The sequence below is a fragment of the Asparagus officinalis genome, chromosome 4 (genome assembly GCF_001876935.1).
Source record: "Asparagus officinalis chromosome 4, Aspof.V1, whole genome shotgun sequence".
Taxonomy (NCBI): domain Eukaryota; kingdom Viridiplantae; phylum Streptophyta; class Magnoliopsida; order Asparagales; family Asparagaceae; genus Asparagus; species Asparagus officinalis.
Genome location: NC_033797.1, coordinates 29,508,367 through 29,527,174, shown reverse-complemented (window position 1 = coordinate 29,527,174; position 18,808 = coordinate 29,508,367). Strand labels below are relative to the sequence as shown.

At 37.9% G+C, this 18,808-nt stretch overlaps 1 protein-coding gene across 1 annotated transcript; it reads right to left on the bottom strand.

Moving 5' to 3' along the window:
* On the bottom strand, positions 13,520-14,870 carry LOC109837073 (small heat shock protein, chloroplastic). The gene is made up of 2 exons (XM_020405159.1): positions 14,412-14,870; positions 13,520-13,745 (listed from the first exon to the last, which is right to left on the bottom strand). Exons 1-2 carry the CDS (start codon positions 14,665-14,667, stop codon positions 13,531-13,533), a joined length of 471 nt encoding a protein of 156 aa, XP_020260748.1. The 5' UTR covers positions 14,668-14,870; the 3' UTR covers positions 13,520-13,530.

Genomic DNA, 18,808 nt, shown 5'->3' with positions numbered 1-18,808 from the left:
ATGGGCTTTAAATGGGCTACAGTAGATACATAATAAATCATACATGGGCCACTTTTAGAAAGCCTTTGGTATCTGGACTGGACGCATATTAAACTAAGCTTGATGCTTCTCAGGCTATCATGGGCTGTTATGGGCTACAGTCACCAGGGGTAAATCAAATTCGATAAATTTACTGATGTGAAAAAATAAATTAAAAGATAATAAAGAAATAGAATGAATTTCACATTTTATACTTAAATTTTCATATTGTTTACTGATTGAGTATGCCATTTTTGCGAGTTTTTAGAGAACAATTATTATATTTCTCAGACTATTTAGATATTTTATTTGTCTTTGGATTGTTTGATCTATAACTTCTATTTGAATGCTCTAGTTTTCGAATTTGTTTGAAAAATATTCATCTATTCCACATAATGATAATTTAACCAATTACATATACTATACATCAGAAAGTACTCTTTTGCTTCTTATAACCGATAAATTTACAATTTTGAAGTCGATTCATGCATGCTTTCGTATATGTACATGAGTTACTTAACCCTTAATCTCCAAGAAAACTGCACAAACTAAAATCACACTAAAACTACATCTATTTAGAAAATCTAATTGAGAAAATAATCCATCTTCTATGTATGACAGGTTCTTATCATATTTAATGAACGCTATAACCGATGATGGCAAAATCCTAAAAGAAATGATAGAGGCACACTCTAAGGCACACCACCAACCACACTCCCTCTCTCTCTCTATAGTGCAGGGGGCCCCACATGTGATTTTTTTAAAAAAATCACATGTGGGACCCCCTGCACTATAGAGAGAGAGAGAGAGAGTATGATTGGTGGTGTGCCTTAAAATGTGTCTGTAGCGCCTCTCAAATCCTAAACCTACAAAGCATATACGTTGACCATTGAGGAAAACATCATAGTTGCTCACCTCTCCAACCTCTGAAAAAGCACCGTAGCAACGATCCCATAAATAGTAACGTTGCCAAAAGTAAGGTGGATGGTCGGTGGAAATCAAGATCTTCTGAAGCAAAATAAAAAACAAATCATAAAAAATTATAAACATAAAATATAAGGAGTTCTATGCACTTCCAAGTGAGTTCCACTTCTACGCACTATAACAAAATAATTCAGTCTCTCAGCAGTACACGAAATAAATGATATCTCGTACTTTCTCTCAAATAATTAAGCTCCTGCCCTAGAAAAGTCTTTATCAGTCAAGGCGGATGCTAAGGCATTGTTTGTCGCCCGGACAAAAGTCAGCTCAGAGTTCAACGGACGGATCAAATTCTGACCAAGCTTTGGAGGGTGAAAACCTGGTTTTGGAGGTTAAAAATAATTTTAAATAAGGCCTTATTCTAACTTTAACTTTTACTTTTCTCGGACACAATGTTATGACAAATCTCAGGATAAACTAAAATCAATTACATGAAAGTACGAAAAATATCAGGAACACACGAACACAAATATATAATCGGTTCAGCTTGTAACCTACATCCACGAGTGAAGGAGGAGAATAACTTTACTAAATTGTGAGGAATATAAATGTGAAATTTCTCAATCACTCAATCCTAAATTAATAACACCCTTATAATCTCTCAAAGATGAACAAAAAAGAGCCTTCAATCAACAACCAAGAATTGATCAAAAAAACCCCTTAATAAGGTGTGGGTTTGCTGCATGTATTCCAAAAGAACATTGCCTTTCTCTGCCCACCTCTCTTACTCAGGTTCACTCCCTGCACGTCCAATGATATATTTATAAAGGCACAAGCCTTGTTCATACTTGTAAAGAGATAAAAGACTTCAGCTAATAGAATTATAGAATAAACAAACTCCGCACTTCATAAAAATCCATGTGACTTTGGACTCCTATTAATTGGACTCTTATTAATCTCGAGTAAATAGCCAAGTAGGTCCAGTCCTTATCTCTATCAAGTAGAGATCAATTAGGATTATTATTTGAGTCAACCATAACACACAAAATACACTAAAATTAAATTAGATTCTAATTGTAATGGACTGCCAACAACCCTTAAGTCATATTATTGTGGTGTTTTCAGTCGTCAAAGTATGAACCTTTGTCAGCAACGGACATGTGTCCCCGACACGCACCGCTCAAATCGAATTGATAGTCAGAACCATCAAAAATTCCGACTTATCCGACTCGTCGAGTCTGCATCTCCTTAGGTCGACTTGAAGGGCGATACTTGTCGGTCTTCTTATCGAAGACGACTCGCTACGAACCAATTCGACTAGTTACTCGACACCTCGCGGGGTCGACTCGAAAAATGTTACTTCTCGACACCATTCGCTACAAGCCAAAGGATGACTTCAACCTCGAACCTCTCCCGTTGACAGTACATCGACGTCACATTAAATGATTGGTAGACGCCATCATTTCTCCATCCCCTACACTATTTATGACACCTCTTGTTGGCCTTCTTGTTTTGATGATGTTTAACAAACAATTTACCACTAATGATTGTTTGTCTAGTATTTGTGTTTTCTTATTTATTATAGACAAACAACGTTGTTGGAGGTTGGATGGATTGCGCCATAACGATCATATCCAAAGGAGGTTGGCGGAATGTCGGTGAAGCCTTGCTATTCAAAGTTCAAGATCCAAGTTCAAGCTTCATCCACAAGTGTACCAAGTCAAGCTTAATTGAAGATCAAGATTGCTTGGGTAATGTAGTTTAGGTTTTATATTATGTGTGATAAATACGTTAAGCTCAATTATCTATACACACACATTTTATTGGTTTCCTTGTATATATATGTAGTCATATATATATATACAACACAAGTTTTGGTTTTCATGTTTATAAATATGAAATTACATGTTTCATATTTATTATTGTGATTTGGTTTATCTACATAGATATGAAACAAATATATTTTCATATACATACTCATAAGTTTCATTTTCTATTGTATTTGTGAAAATATTGTATTCTTAGTTTGTAGACTTCAATATCAGTTTATACATGTTTTACTAAGTCTATAAAAATATTTCACAAAGTTTCAAAAGTTGGTTTATGTCAAAACATCAAAATTCAAGTATCTCATATTTTCATGTTTTGGACTAGTTTGTAAAATGATGATATTTTTCATTTGGGAAGTCCTTTTTGATAACTAGTCATTATAGCATGTTTATTATCATGTCTACAATCATTCTCCAAAGTTTTATATTTTTTGGAATTTATTTGATATTTTTAAACAGTGTTTTATGCTTGGGGTTGTTGGCTGAGGTTTTGGAGGTTATAAATACCCTCCTTGATCTCAGTTATTATAGCTAAGAAAAGTTTTTAAACAAGGGTTTAAGGTTTTTACTGTTTGTTTATGTTTGGGTTTCTGTTTACAAAGGAGGAAGTTTTCACTGTAGATTGAGGGATTCATTCTCAATCCTCTTCATCCTCTTCTTTGTGTTTATAGAGAAGTTTTCTAACTCTTTTCCCTAGCAATTTCATTATTGATTTATCATATATTAATTATTGCTAGTTTGCTATTTAAGTTAGATTTCATTTTACTCATTGTTACACACACCCACATTGAGCTTTTAGTATTTACATACATAGTATAGTTGGGTGGTGAGAGTTTGTAACTTTGAGTTGTGCTTAATTGAGTTCTCACCTATTGTAGAGAACAAATTTATATTGGTTACATTGTGAGTGTTGTTAGGTTTTCGGTGAGCTAGAAACCGAGTGTGTTGTGAAGTTTTCGGTGAACTAGAAAACCGAGTGTGAGGAGTGAACGTTGTTCGGTGAGCGTTGAAAACCGACATAGTGTGGTTGTAAACGTTATTCGGGTGAGCGTAGAAAACCCGGTTGTGATAGTGGATTTCTCCCCGGGAGTGGGGAGCGGAGACGTAGGACGGAAGGTCCGAACTCCGTGATCATATCTTGTGTTTGAGTGTGCTTTGGCGTTTATTTATACTTGTGTTTATAATTCTTGTTGCCATTGTCATTAGCTCATTATTTATATGATCCACTATCTAGTTCATATTGTTTACCCTTGTGTTAGTTTATATATCCTTGCATATATATTTCATCATATAGGATATATCTTATTGTTTACATTGCTTATCCTAGCTTACAAATATTGTTGTATTTCATACTTGCTAGGATAATGTATTAATTATTTTAATTGGCATTTAATCGGATTAGATTAGCATAAGACCCTAATCACCCCCCCTCTAGGGTCTAACACCTCTTACCATGTCGGTTTCGTGCGCCACCCATCCCATCTCATTAATGGTGAAATGATAGCGCCCATCACGCAGCCGATCAACGACCAACACCTGTAAAGTAGATGCTGACTCGGCCACCAGCTCAGGCTCGACCAAAAAGACTAGTCTACCCCTCTTGCTTGGCTATAAAAAAAATACTATTCCAAATACAATGGTAATCAACTTCTCAACATCTTTCTCCATTCCGCCGTATTTTTCTCATATTTCCACTAAAACCCCTAGCTAACTTGATCGTTGGAGGAACAATGGGGGAACCAATCCTCATCTTCTTATGTGTTGTTACGCGTGCAGGGACGAACAACCCAACTTTAAATCAGATATTTAGAAAGACGAGCGGCCTCGGTATCAACCTAATCCTTACCCACCTCCTCTTGTGCATACCATTCAAATATAAATGATACGAGTCGTCGTGCGAGCACCTTTGATCGTGGAAATATCAAAGGTGATTTTGAGAAGAAGACAGTAAAACACACAAAACAATTCAATTGTCGAAGAAAAATACCTTATCTAGATTATGAAGAATAAAAGATTACAAAATATCTCTCTCACAATCTCTCTAGAATAAAGAACTTCTCTATCCTCTTTAAACTCTAATCTCCTGATTAGAATCTCTCTTCTGATGTTTAGAAATCCTAAATAATCCCTATTTATAGATTAAACAACATGAGTGACAAAGTGGTAAATAACCAAGACAAACCTAATTAGGATTCGTGCAAATCAGGAATCCAGATCAGCCCAGGAAACCTGATTAGGTCGATTGACATTCCCTATATCGGTCGCCCGGTTGGCCCCTCTCAGTCGACCGACAAGTGTGTCGGTTGACCGACCAGAACGCCTAATTCTCGACCTGTAGCGTGCATGCTTCGGTCGACTGGGGATGGTCTTTCGGTCGATAAACATAGCTTCATCGGTCGATCGGTGCTAGCTCGTCGGTCGACCGGCCAGAGCCGCTTTGCCAGCTTCCTGACTTTCGTTGTTTTCCTGCTTTGGATTGTTTTTATCGTTGCCGACGACTTCGTCCACACTTTTATTCTTAAGCTATCATAAGAATCATCTATCTTTAAGCTCCTATGATGATCATCTATCTTCAAGCTGTCATGAATATCGTTAAGTTCCCGAAGCAGAGAAGATACACATGTATCATGACTCCCTTCTTTAGGAACTTGAAGTCCCTGTAGGTAATAAAAATTACCTTTAATCCTTATTAGGAAAGTTCAGAATAAGACTGCTAAAACCTCGCCCAAAATAACAAAAAAAGAAAAATGCTAATATCTCTCAAACCGGAAGGAATTTAGCAAAATAGATGGGAACAAACTGAACCCTTTAGGGTAGGTTTGGTCAGCTCCGTCTCGTCGAGATAGTCAATTTTTGTATATAGTTCGTCCAATTCCGACTTACGGTTTGAAAATTATGGCTTGTTCTTCAATACATGTTCTTGTTCTTCAATACATGTTCTGAACCTCGCTTAAAGGCTGAAGCTCACCAGAAAAGGGTGAAGTTCGCCTGTAAAGAAGTCTATCTGCAAGCCTAGAGCTCGTCTAAACATTAGAGCTCGCCCAAACTAAGCAAAGCTTGCCTACACAGCTTCGCCTACGAGGTTCGCCCGCATAACCTCGCCTGAGGGCCAAGCTCGCCTGAAGAGCAAGCTCGCCTGAAGAGCAAGCTCTCCTGAAGAGCAAGCTCGCCTATCAATACTCGGAGCTCGCCTACATAGCTCAGTCCATCTGATAGCTTGAAGGTCGCTTGTATGACCCAGGCTTTCCTGAAGGACAAGCTCGTCTGATAGCATTGAAGCTCGCATGAATGAGGTTCGCCTACACAGGCTCGCATGCACAGCTCGCCTACATAGCCTCACATACATACCTATCTCACCTGTATGATCCAGGCTCGCTTGAAGGCTAAGCTCGCTTATAGAAGCTAGGCTCGCCTGCATGCCAAAGCCCGTCAAGCTCGCCTGCACGAGCAAGCTCGCCCGCAATGTCAAGCTCGCCTGCAATGTCTAGCTCTCTTGCATAGCTGGACCAAGTCAGTCACTCGAGCTTAAAACATAGGAGTGGGTACACCCACTCTCCATGATCTATGGGATGGAGTATGGTTCTCCTCACCTCTAATGGTCATATCCCAAGATTTAAGGGATGGAGTTATGGTCCCCCTCAACCATAATCCCATAATTTGAGTGAGTGATCATGCTTCTCCTCTACTATAAATAGTCAATGATGGCTACCAAAAGTGAGGGCTTGAACTCTTGATTAAGATGGAACCTATTTGGCTCTTTGGTAATCAGTTCTCTTAAGCTCTAAGAGAACCGAGCCTGGGTCTTTGCAAACTCCTTGGCAATCAGCTTGTTCGTGATCTCGTTCGAATCCTCAGCTGAAGAGGATCGAACTTTGAGATCTTGGCGTACTTAGGCTCCAAGCAATCAAACAATTGCTCGGCCGTTGAACTCATCCAACCGAGTTTCCACTGCGTACCAAAGCTCCAACCGCAACGTCGATCGAATCGTCCAAGGGAAGCAAATTCGGCGCGAGCATTGAGGGAGGCATCCTATCGCTACCAAAGACCCCGCGTTAAACAAGGAAGGTATTCTCTCCGCTTCTGTTATAACTTTGATTCATTAGTTTGTAATAAGCTATTCTTATCAATACAAACGAAATCCCCATTTTGGGAAATCAAATTTTACACCGAACAGTCCCGTTCAAGTTAGAACTTCAGCCGAGGAAACTCTCGAGTTCCTCCTTCTTTGTTGAACCACTTGGCATTGCTAGAAACCTGACCTTGACGTCTAACCAGAAACGACTCCTTCATCACTCGTCTTGTCGTAGTCACTTTCCGCTCCAAAATGCAATCCTCTTTCAGTAGCTCCTCATAAGGCCTAATAAATAGAGAGACAAATTTCTTACTTGCATTCACTAGTCTCTTCGCCCGGGTCATCATCACCAAGTTTGTCTCCTTCGGAAGGGACGCCGAACGAAATATGATCTCATCGTCTTTGGTGAATGTGTACTTTTGAGCCCACCTTTCGTAGATTACATAGCTATCCCACAAATACGGATTGTCCAGTATAACCTGATAAACATCCAATGGAACTATGTCGCACATAACTTCGTTAATATACAACTCATAGAGTGCAAATCTGAAGGTGCGTTGATTAACTACACTTAGCCCTATCTCCTTCTGAATTTATCCTAATGGATAGGGCTTTGGATGCTTGACTGTCTTCAGAACCAGCTTCTGAACCAATGCTTTGTTTTTTGAAAAATTTGTAAGAATACAATTGAAAGAATTGAATTTAATTTATTCCCTTTAACTGCTTAGAAAAAAATATTTATAACTCTCTCGATCTCTAACTGATTACAATTTGAATTTTCGATTACAAAAGAGAAGATGATCAATATAAATCCTCCCCTTTGTTTAATTCTGAGTTCTTCACGATAGCGATGGAGTGTCTTTCTCGAATGCTCGTGTCCGTTGACGATCTGAACGTCTTCCTTTACTGGAACAATAAACTTGCGTGGCAAGAAAAGAACTCTTAACGAGTTTATGAACTCAGAGCGAGTTTTAAACTCTGTGAAAAGAGTTGTTTGAATCAAAAATTCGGTTAATAGACAAGTGAATTTGGTGTTGCTGAAGGATGCCTCAAGATCTCTTTGTTGCCAAGAAGTTCTCTCTAGCCGATCTTTTGCTGATTTGATCCGAAAACCAAACTTCTCCCCTAAAATCGAACTCAATCTGCCGAAGTATGATCTCCTGGATGGTCCGATCCAAAAAACCCCCCCTCTTTCGGTTGAGTTTGTAGAGGTTTTTATAGGAAGATAAGGGGTGTAACTAACTCCTTAATCCGCTCCTAAGTGGGCGAGATTCCCTCAGATCGTGAGAAAAACGGTTCTGAAACCGTTCAGCTCATGTTTGAATGAGTCAAATGTCCAGGTTGACGTTCTGGGCCCTAACTCTCCGTCTTAGGCTTGAGACGTAGAGTTGGACGTCTATTGAAAATTAAAAATGCAGGGGCCACCTGTATTTTAAAAATTGAACGCAGAGGTAGACTCTACCTTTAGAAATGGTTGTTGACTTGTAACCTCTTCTATTAGAGCGTTTGCAAAGACCGTTGTTCTATAATCTTCGCTTTAGCTATTTGGGATGTGAGAGTCATCAGATTAGAGCGTTTGCAAAGACCGTTGTTCTATAATCTTCGCTTTAGCTATTTGGGATGTGAGAGTCATCAGATTGTAACTCTCACGGTTGATTGTGTTCTATAATCTTCGCTTTAGCTATTTGGGATGTGAGAGTCATCAGATTGTAACTCTCACGGTTGATTGTGAAGGCTATTGAATCAGAGCTTTCATCAGTCGTCGTGAAGGTTGTTGAATTATAACATTTCTCGATCTACGTGAAAATCCTTCAATTGCAACTTTCGTTTTATTGACGTAAAAGTTTTCTGATTGTAACTTTCATTGTTGAGATGTTGATTGAAATTTGATAGATATCAGCTATTTGTTGTGTTTTTTAGACAGCCTACAGGCCTCGGATATTAAATTCTTCTCGCTGCCTGGATCAACTATGGTATCTACCAAACTGGTCTTCACTTACAACTTAAGAACAAAGAGCTGCTCTCTGGGGTCTTCATCCTCCTTTGCGACCTGTTTCTCTGCCATAAGGTTAAGACTACTATTGGGCTCTATCATCCTTGGGACTTTTCTCGGATCTTATGCTATCACGTATATCTTTTTCTCCTCCTTCTTCTTCAACCCCTTCGGCTTGAGATGAAGATACTTCTCCCAGTACTGATCAGCAACGTGCTCTGTTTACTTGTAGTGATTACAAGTCAATCCTGCTTTTCCTGGATCATCCTTCTTCTTTTCCTCCTTAAGTTGGGAGCCACTAGACTTGCCTCCAGCTTGCTTGGCATCTCTCTTCGTTTCGTTGTTCTTCTTCTGCTTACCTTCAATGACAATAGTCTTCACGCTCGCCTCCGCAATCGACTCAACCTTGAATAGCTTCATCTCCTTCCGGATGTATTCGTTCAGCCCCACCATATACTTCATGAAAATAGAGTACTCATCCGTCGCAATGTTGAGGACAATCGCTTGTTGCTGGAACTCTATAGTGTATTCTTGAACGGTCTTATTGAATCTTTGGCGCAATCCGTACCACTTGTACCAATGCTCTTCAAAAAATCCTACAAGGTAGAACTACTTCCTCAGTAGCTCCTTGAACCTATTCCACAATACCGATTTTTTTTCCTGTTTGCAGTAGGATTTCCACCACGTCAACGCGTGCTCGGAAAGCTTCAACGTCGCAAAAATAATCTTCTCCTTTGACAAATAGTCATAAAGAGTGAAATAGGTCTCCATACGCTTGATCCAATCATCAAGCCTCTCAATGTCGACACTCCCATCATAAATATGAATTTCAACTCTGAAATCAATCTTTAAATTCTGGTAATAACCCTTACCCCATTGTTGTAGAACAGTCTTAACGGCCTCGACCTCCTCGTCGGAATCTGAATTCTCACTACCTCCATTGGATTCTATAGGTTTCGTCTTGGGCCCTGCCGAAGATTCACATTTCTTTTCGCCTCCGTGGATGAGATCGACGAGCTTCATGAGAGTCAAACCGATTGTCTCGATCTGTTTTTCCATCACATCAAGCCTCAATGAATTGTTACTTTTTGTCATCTTTTTCTTTCTTGATTTTTGGACTTTTCCCAAAGAAATAAGAATCTCGCCTAGCTTCTTGTATTGCGATCGAGTAAGGACCATACACAGGATACCCCTTCACAAGATCTGATAGCTCTGATACCAACTTGATACGAGTTGTCGTGCGAGCACCTTTGATCGTGAAATTATCAAAGGTGATTTTGAGAAGAAGACAGTAAAATATACTAAACAATTCAATTGTCGAAGGAAAATATCTTATCTAGATTATGAAGAATAAAAGATTACAAAATCTCTCTCACAATCTCTCTAGAATAAATAACAACTTCTCTATCATCTTTAAACTCTAATCTCCTGATTAGAATCTCTCCTCTGATATTTAGAAACCCTAAATGATCCCTATTTATAGATTAAACAACGTGAGTGGTAAAGTGGTAAATAACCAAGACAAACCTAATTAGGATTCATGCATATCAGGAATCCAGATTAGCCCAAGAAACCCAATCGGGCGATCGACATTCCCTCCACCGATCCACCGGTCGGTCCCTCTCGGTCGACCGACAAGTGTGTCGGTCGACCGACCAGAACGCTTAATTCTCGACCTGTAGCGTGCATGCTTCGGTCGACTGGGGATGGTCTTTCGGTCGACCAACATAGTTAAAAGTACCCTAGAGGGGGTTGAATAGGGTGAATACTAATCTAATCCGATATTAATGCCAATCTAAAACTAATTAACAAATATCCTAGCAAAAATGATATTCAACAAGGTATATATGCAAGGATAAACAATATAAACAAGGGCGATATAAACATGCAATAATAACGATATGAAAATATGAAAGAATAAATACGTCAATGCCAAACATAAACATAAGAAAACGATCACGGAGTTCGGTCCTTCCGACCTACGTCTTCGCTCCCCACTCCCGGGGAGAATCCACTATCACAATGTGCTTTCGACGTTCACCCAAAAACGCTTACACCACACAATATCCGTTTTTAACGCTCACCGATCAACGTTCATAATAACTCACAATGCAACTACACAAATATCTCATCAAGTGTTGTCCTCTCACGTGTCTCTCTCAAGTGCTCGGAATTAATATCTCTCACTAGGCTTTACTACCGACACTACTCCTCTTGGGACCGATTACGTCTCTCACCTCTACACTCCTCTTGGTGTACTTGTGCAATACAATGTGACCTCACAAATAAAAGCTCAACAATAAATGATTTGTTCTCTAAACAAGGTGAGAACTCAATTAAACCCAACTCAATGTTATAATCTCACAACCGTAAATATACTATGTATGAAAATACTAAGAGCTCAAGTGGATGTGTGTAACAAAGAGAAAATTAAATATAAACTCAATGTAAAATCTAGCTTATGAAAATTATAATCAAAATAATGAATAGTTAGAATTGAGTTTAAGAAAAACTTCTCTAAGACAAGAGAGATGGAGATGTAAAATTGAAAGCTCAAACCCAAGTTGATCTCCTCTTCTTGTGAAACAAGCTTCACAAAACTAATTTTGTAAACAAACACTTAAACAAACTTAAACCACACTTTAAAACTTGTTTAGAAACTCTCTTGGATGGTTGAGAGGAATGATGTATGATGAGGTATATATAGGAAACCCCAAAACCAAGAAGAACAAAAAAAAAAATGCTAAAAATCCCTCAAAAACCGAAAATACTCAAAACTAACCGTTACTAGTCGTTATAGGCTGAAAAGACCAAAATACCCCAAAATCCAGCATTCTGAAAATTTGTGTATCTGGTGTTGTAAAATCAATTAAAAATAGTAAATCAACTTCAAAAATTATAGAATTTTGAGAGAGAAGGTTCTAGACATGTATATGAACTTGTTAGAGAAAGAATTTATGAAATATAACTTCCCATTTGGGAAAATTAAATATTTTAAAATAGATATTCCAGATTCTAAAAATTGCTAAAACACTTGATTTTGTAAAATCAATTCAGTATAGTAAATTTTCTCCAAAAATGATAAAATTTTAGGAAGTAATTATAAACATGTACTAGAAAATGTTACAATTTTTTTTTTTAAAATTTTATTTCCTATTTATAAAATATAATTTATTTTGTAAACTATTCAAGAATACGAAATTGGCAAAACTTGATTTTGATGAAATTTATTCCAAACAAGTTTGAAATACTTTCCAATAAATTAATAGACTTAAGAAAAGATATAGAATAATATAAACAAGTCTTTAATCCATAAACACATTATTTTACAAATAAAAAATAATTTAACTTGAAAACGATAAACCGAAAACGTGTATGTGTATAATATTGGAGCTTTAAGCATTAACCCACAGAGTATAAACATTATACCCAAGATTGATCTTCAATAAAGCTCATCTTGGTAAACATGGATGAAACTTGAACTTAAATTTTTGACTTGAATTGTGCATAGTTCACTGCGGTATTCCTTCCATACTCCAATGTAAATGATCCTGTAGGCTTAATCCAACCAACCTCCGACACATTGTTTGTCCAGAATAAATAAAAAAACACAAACACTAGACAAACAATATTAGTCATAAATTAATGTTTGTTAAAACATCATCATTGGTTAATCGGTGCTAGCTCGTTGGTCGACCAATCGCCGCTAGTTCGTTGGTCGATCAACCAGTTCGCCAGCTTCTTGACTTTCGTCGTTTTCCTTCTTTGGACCGTTTTCGCCGCTACCGACGACTCCGCCCACGCTGCTATTCTCAAGCTATCAAGCTATCATGAGAATCTTCTATCATCAAGCTCCCATGAAGATTGCTAAGTTCCAGAAGCAAAGAAGATTCACTCGTATCAATAAACAACCCTTAAATCATATCACTGATATCATTCAAGTAGGAATCCCCAACACTGAAGAAATCATTGTCATTCATTTAACGGATAATCATCATCTATTTAGCAAATATTTGTGATTATTCTTCTTCGAACAGACTGTAGCGATTATTCTTCTTCTATGCAAATGAGTAAAACTCATAATGTGATAAATGCTAAAGTTTAGACAGTGGACAAAAAAATGGAGAATCTTCTCAAAAGAAATAGCTAGGCTCAAATGAAATAAAAAATTCACGACCCCATAGGGTACACGAAATTTCTTGAATTATCGGAGGTCACAACAACTCAAAGTAGGCAGGTCCGCAAACATTAGCCCAAAAATAAGCTCAGCAACAGAAACATTTTTCTTTCATTATTATGAAGCGCTGATCAGTGCCATTCCTACACAGAAACTATAATACTCAACGTTCACAAACACAGCACCCATAAAAAGTATCATACGACCAAAAACAAGCACATCAACCAACAAGCACAAAAACCAACCCTCCCCTCCATCCTCTCACTGGATCTCAACATCAATAACCTTGCGATCAACCTTGGTCTTGGGCACACTCACCAGCAGCACCCCATTCTTGAGCTCAGCCTTAACCTTATCCTTCTCGCAGTTATCCGGCAGCACCATCCCATTTGTCGTAGATTGGCTACACTCGCTCTACCTCTGCCACCAATGAATGCCTTGCCGGTCTTCGCTCTTCGGCCTTCCTCGGCCTTGCGCTCTCGCGCTTTGATTTCAGAGGGACTGAGCAGCATCAATCCTCTTAAACCGAGACTTTCACCTCCTCTTTGGACATCCCAGGCATGTCAAATCTCATTTTCACTTCTTTCTCGTCCTCCATTATGTCCCATGGAGCTCTGATCTCGCCTGCCCCGTTGCGGGTTGAGCCTGGGAATGTCATTGCGTCCTCAAACATCCGGTCCATTGTCTCGAGCATTTGTCGCATCGTTCTCATCGGTGATAGTGGGTCAATTAGCCCTGCAAATTGAAAGAAATTGAGGAATCTAATCGACTAGCCGAGTCCATGTTTTTTTTTAAAAAAAAATTACATTTGGCTATTCACATACCAAAAGACATGCAAATGTAAATGTTCCTAATATGAATTACACAGACTTTTCCCCTCCCAGATGGAAACCAAGGGACAACGTGGCAAATCTTATAAAACTGACTACGATTAACCCTGGCTGCGTTTAATTGCTCTAAATTGGTTGCGTGTGACAACTGAAAAACCAGTTTTGAGGGCGACTTTTTTACTATAAAAAAAATACTTGAAAAAAATTCGTCGAGCCCGATCACAAAACAAGCAAAATTTGATCAGAACCCTCACTGCATTAAGGAAATGCCAAAAACACCCCTAGAGTCGTCCAAACATCTAGACCAGGGAAGCGCACAAACGCATAATTCGAACATAACTTACAAATATAATCTTAACTAACCAGCATTCACCTAAGACGAAAAAAAAAAAAAATTCACATAAAAATTTTAAAAAAAAATTTGACAAATCTCAGCTGTTATCGACATCAAACAAACTCAAAACTTGCAACATCGCCAATTTTGAAGGCAGGAACAATCCGAAGGCAAAAAGTAGCGAACAAACATAGTGAGCTCCAAAAAGGAAAACGGTGCTTTTGACCAAACGCTTACCGAAAGGCGAGACGTCAAGGGAGGATCGACGAGGCCTGCGCTCCATGGTTCTGCCGCTGTCCCCGCGCTGGACCTCCAGCGACGACGAGTCTTTGTTCTCGGACCCCGCTGCCGCTTGAACTAATCGCCTCGGCGACATCCTACGTCCTGGCGACGAGAGGAAGGGAATTACGTGCCTGGGAGACCTCACACTCTGCTTCAGGAGGAGAGAGGAGCAGGGAGAGCACAAAGGGCGAGCAGCGACGCTGAGGGCCATTTTGACTGCTACTAAGACAAAAATAAAGAGTTTGTTGTTTTGATTGGTTCAACTTCGCCGCTTTGTTGTTTTTTCGAGGATGTAAGGTGAATGGGGATCGGAGGGGAGATTTATACAAGCAAGGTAATTGAGTAGGAAACAAGGGAGGGATCGAGAAAGAGCTGTGAAGAGGACGGAACGTTCTGGACCGATTCTGACTGATGTTTGACACGTGGAGGGTTGGAGGGCAAAGCAGAGCCTTCTACCGCTTTCATGGAGTTTCCACACTAATCCAGTTCCTGCTTGCTCCTGTCAGAGTTTAGGTATCATACTGGGATTGGGATCTTCTACTCATCAATAGTGACTCCTAATATTTACTAATACATCTTCACCTTTCATTTTATAGGACCATCTTTCATTTTGTGCTTATCCACAAAATAAAAGGTGGAGATGCGTTAGCAAATATTAGAAGCCTATATTGATGAGTAGAAGATCTCAATCCATCATACGGATTGGGATTTTCTACTCATCAATAGTGGCTCCTAATATTTACTAGGGTTGGATTGAGCTGAGGTCCCGGACGGGAACATGTATTGATGTGTCGGATTGAACTCTAATTTAAATGAGTCCGTCCCAAAAATTCCAAATCCAAACTAAAGCCCCTAAAGTTTAATTTCCTAGAGTGCTATAAAGCCTCGTGTTGGACTTTGTTGAAGAGTATTCACGATAATTTAATTTTCTAAAGGGAAAAATGCTTCCAGCCCCCAAAAGCCAATTGAACATGCTTCCCACCCCTAGGACTTGGTCAATGGACGTTTTACCCATAAAAATAAAGAATCTGTTCTCTGAGCCCCTAAAACACAAAACCCAAGACATTAAAACATGTGAAGACCATAATACCCTTCTCTCTCTCTTTCTTTTTTTTATTAAAATATGATGGGGATTATTTTATTATTTTTATTTTTTCTCTCTCTTTATCATGATAACCAAGAGGATAGTTGAAATGATTAATGATGATTATTTTTATTATTTTTGTTTTTTATTATTTTGGTTGTTTGTATTGGGAGGTTGTTAAAGTTACGGGTTGATTGTTAAGGTTACAGGTTGGTTATTAAGGTTAAGGGTTTTTGTTAAGGTTATGAATCCTCTCTCTCTCTCTTTCTTTTTTTATTAAAATATGATGGGGATTATTTTATTATTTTTGTTTTCTCTCTCTCTTTATCATGATGTACCAAGAGGATAGTTGAAATGATTGATGATGATTATTTTATGATTTTCGTTTTTTATTATTTCGGTTGTTTGTATTGGGAGGTTGTTAAAGTTATGGGTTGATTGTTAAGGTTACGGGTTGGTTGTTAAGGTTAAGGGTTTGTTGTTAAGGTTATGAATCCTCTCTCTCTCTCTCTCTTTCTTTTTTATTAAAATATGATGGAGATTATTTTATTATTTTTGTTTTCTCTCTCTCTTTATCATGATGTACCAAGAGGATAGTTAAAATGATTGATGATGATTATTTTATTATTTTTTGTTTTTTATTAACCTTAACAATTAAACACGTAACCTTAACAATTAAACACGTAACCTTAACAATTAAACTCGTAACCTTAACAACAAATCTGTAACCTACACAACAAACCCATAACCTTAACAACAAACCCTTAACCTTAACAACCAACCCGTAACCTTAACAATCAATGCATAACCTTAACAACCTCCCAATACAAACAACCAAAATAATAAAAAACGAAAATAATAAAATAATCCTCATCAATCATTTCAACTATCCTCTTGGTACATCATGATAAAGAGAGAGAGAAAACAAAAATAATAAAATAATCCCCATCATATTTTAATAAAAAAAGAAAGAGAGAGAGAGGATTCACAACCTTAACAACAAACCCTTAACCTTAACAACCAACCCGTAACCTTAACAATCAAATCCACAACCTTAACAACAAATCCACAACCTTAACAACAAACCCTTAACCTTAACAACCAACCCGTAACCTTAACAATCAACCCGTAACTTTAACAACCTCCCAATACAAACAACCAAAATAATAAAAAACGAAAATAATAAAATAATCATCATCAATCATTTCAACTATCCTCTTGGTACATCATGATAAAGAGAGAGAGAAAACAAAAATAATAAAATAATCCCCATCATATTTTAATAAAAAAAGAAAGAGAGAGAGAGATGATTCATAACCTTAACAACAAACCCTTAACCTTAACAACCAACCCGTAACCTTAACAATCAACCCGTAACTTTAACAACCTCCCAATACAAACAACCAAAATAATAAAAAACGAAAATAATAAAATAATCCTCGTCAATCATTTCAACTATCCTCTTGATACATCATGATAAAGAGAGAGAGAGAGAGAGAGAGAGAGAGAGAGAGAGAGAGAGAGAAATAATAAAATAATCTCCATCATATTTTAATAAAAAAAGAAAGAGAGAGAAGGGTATTATGGTCTTCACATGTTTTAATGTCTTGGGTTTTGTGTTTTGGGGGCTCAGAGAACAAAATCTTTATTTTTAGGGGTAAAACACTCATTGATCAAGTCTTGGGGTGGGAAGCACGTTCACTTGGCTTTTGGGGGCTGGAAGCATTTTTCCCTTTTCTAAAATATCTAAGGTTGGATCATGTAAGTTCTACTTCCTCTTTTCTAACAAGTCCAGAACTTTGTATTTCTAACAAAGAAGCATCTAGGTTTTACCCCTCTTCTAAGAAGTCCTCAATTTTGTTTATTTTTTTATTTTTTTGACAGCTAAGACCCTAAGCTCTACCCCTCTTTTTCAAGAAGACCCATCTTTCTTTTTTTATCAATAAAATCCTTAAACTAACAAGAAAACTTGAGGCGTTCTTAGAAGAGAGGAATAAAATTTCTAAAATTTTATTGTTGTTATAATCCTTAAAAATGCTAGATATTAATCTTCACAAAGAAATCGATACATGTCTTGCATTCTATCTAACCAAACTAATTCATAACCACGATAACATTCGACTCGGCACAACCGACTTGATTGGCCAACATCTCGCGTAACCGATCGAGTCAAAAGGTGGTACTACTCGATCAACCTCTCAATTGACCACCAGTGATACGACTCGGCCTACTGATCAGCCAACATCTTCTGTAACCGAGTCAAAAGACGGTACTTCTCCATCCTGAATCCGAGGAGTCGAAAGATGATAGTTACCTCGAACCCCTCGCCAACCGACTACTCTCGCATTAACTGCCCTGACAACATCATCATTACTCTAGCCCTCATAGTCTTTATGACTCATCAGACCCAGTCATCACTAAGCACCAGTTGTCATTCCCTAATAAATGACCATGTGACTCACCTCATTCAGCAACTAACACATAACACATGTTTGCCGACTCAGCTGCCTAGCTGGACTTGGCCCAAGTTACCTTCTTGCCCCTCAAACCTATGCATGAAGTAACTCTCTTTGACCTTTTTTTACATAACTAAGCGCTAACCATATTACTTCTCCACTCAAGCCTTAATACTGACTTGATCATCGGAGGAACAATTAAAAAACCCAACTTCGTTCTTTTACGAGTTCCTTCATGTATAGGGAAGAACAGCAAGTGATGCGGCATAAACATGTACCAAAAAGGTTGTAAGTGCACAACCGTGTCAAGTTATAGTATTTAAGATATTGATCCCACGAGGAAGGTGTTTTGTAGGAGAAAATATGAAATCGGTTCTTATGTTGTGTGCGTGACAAGTAGGAGTGATAAGTGAATGTGATTGTGAAGAGATTGAGAGAATGAAATTGGTGTGTGAATAAGTGAAAAGTGTAAGTGAGAGTGGATTTGAGTATGATCAATAAGGTGAGAAGGAAAAATGAATAAAATAAAAAAAATCAAGAATGAAGAATAAAATTCAAGAATAAAAGAAAATGCAAGAAATTAAAGATGGTGGATTCAATTATAGATATGGATAATCTAAAATTGAACTCACTTCTTAGAAAAGGGTGATTCCCTAGAGGGTTCTAGCCTAAAGGCGAATCAAACAAAATAAAAATAAACAAAAAGAAAAACTAAACCCAAGAGGGTTCTAGCCTCAAGGTGAATAGTATAAGAAATTAAAATCTAACTACAAAATAAATTGCAAAATCTAAACTACAAAATAAAATTGCAA

Bases quoted from the DNA above. Each gene is read 5' to 3' on its own strand.
- LOC109837073 (XM_020405159.1), bottom strand. From the start codon at position 14,667: ATGGCCCTCAGCGTCGCTGCTCGCCCTTTGTGCTCTCCCTGCTCCTCT. The intron at 13,746-14,411 runs GTAAGCGTTTGG...TTCAATTTGCAG, and splicing joins CCTTGACGTCTCGCCTTTCG to GGCTAATTGACCCACTATCA.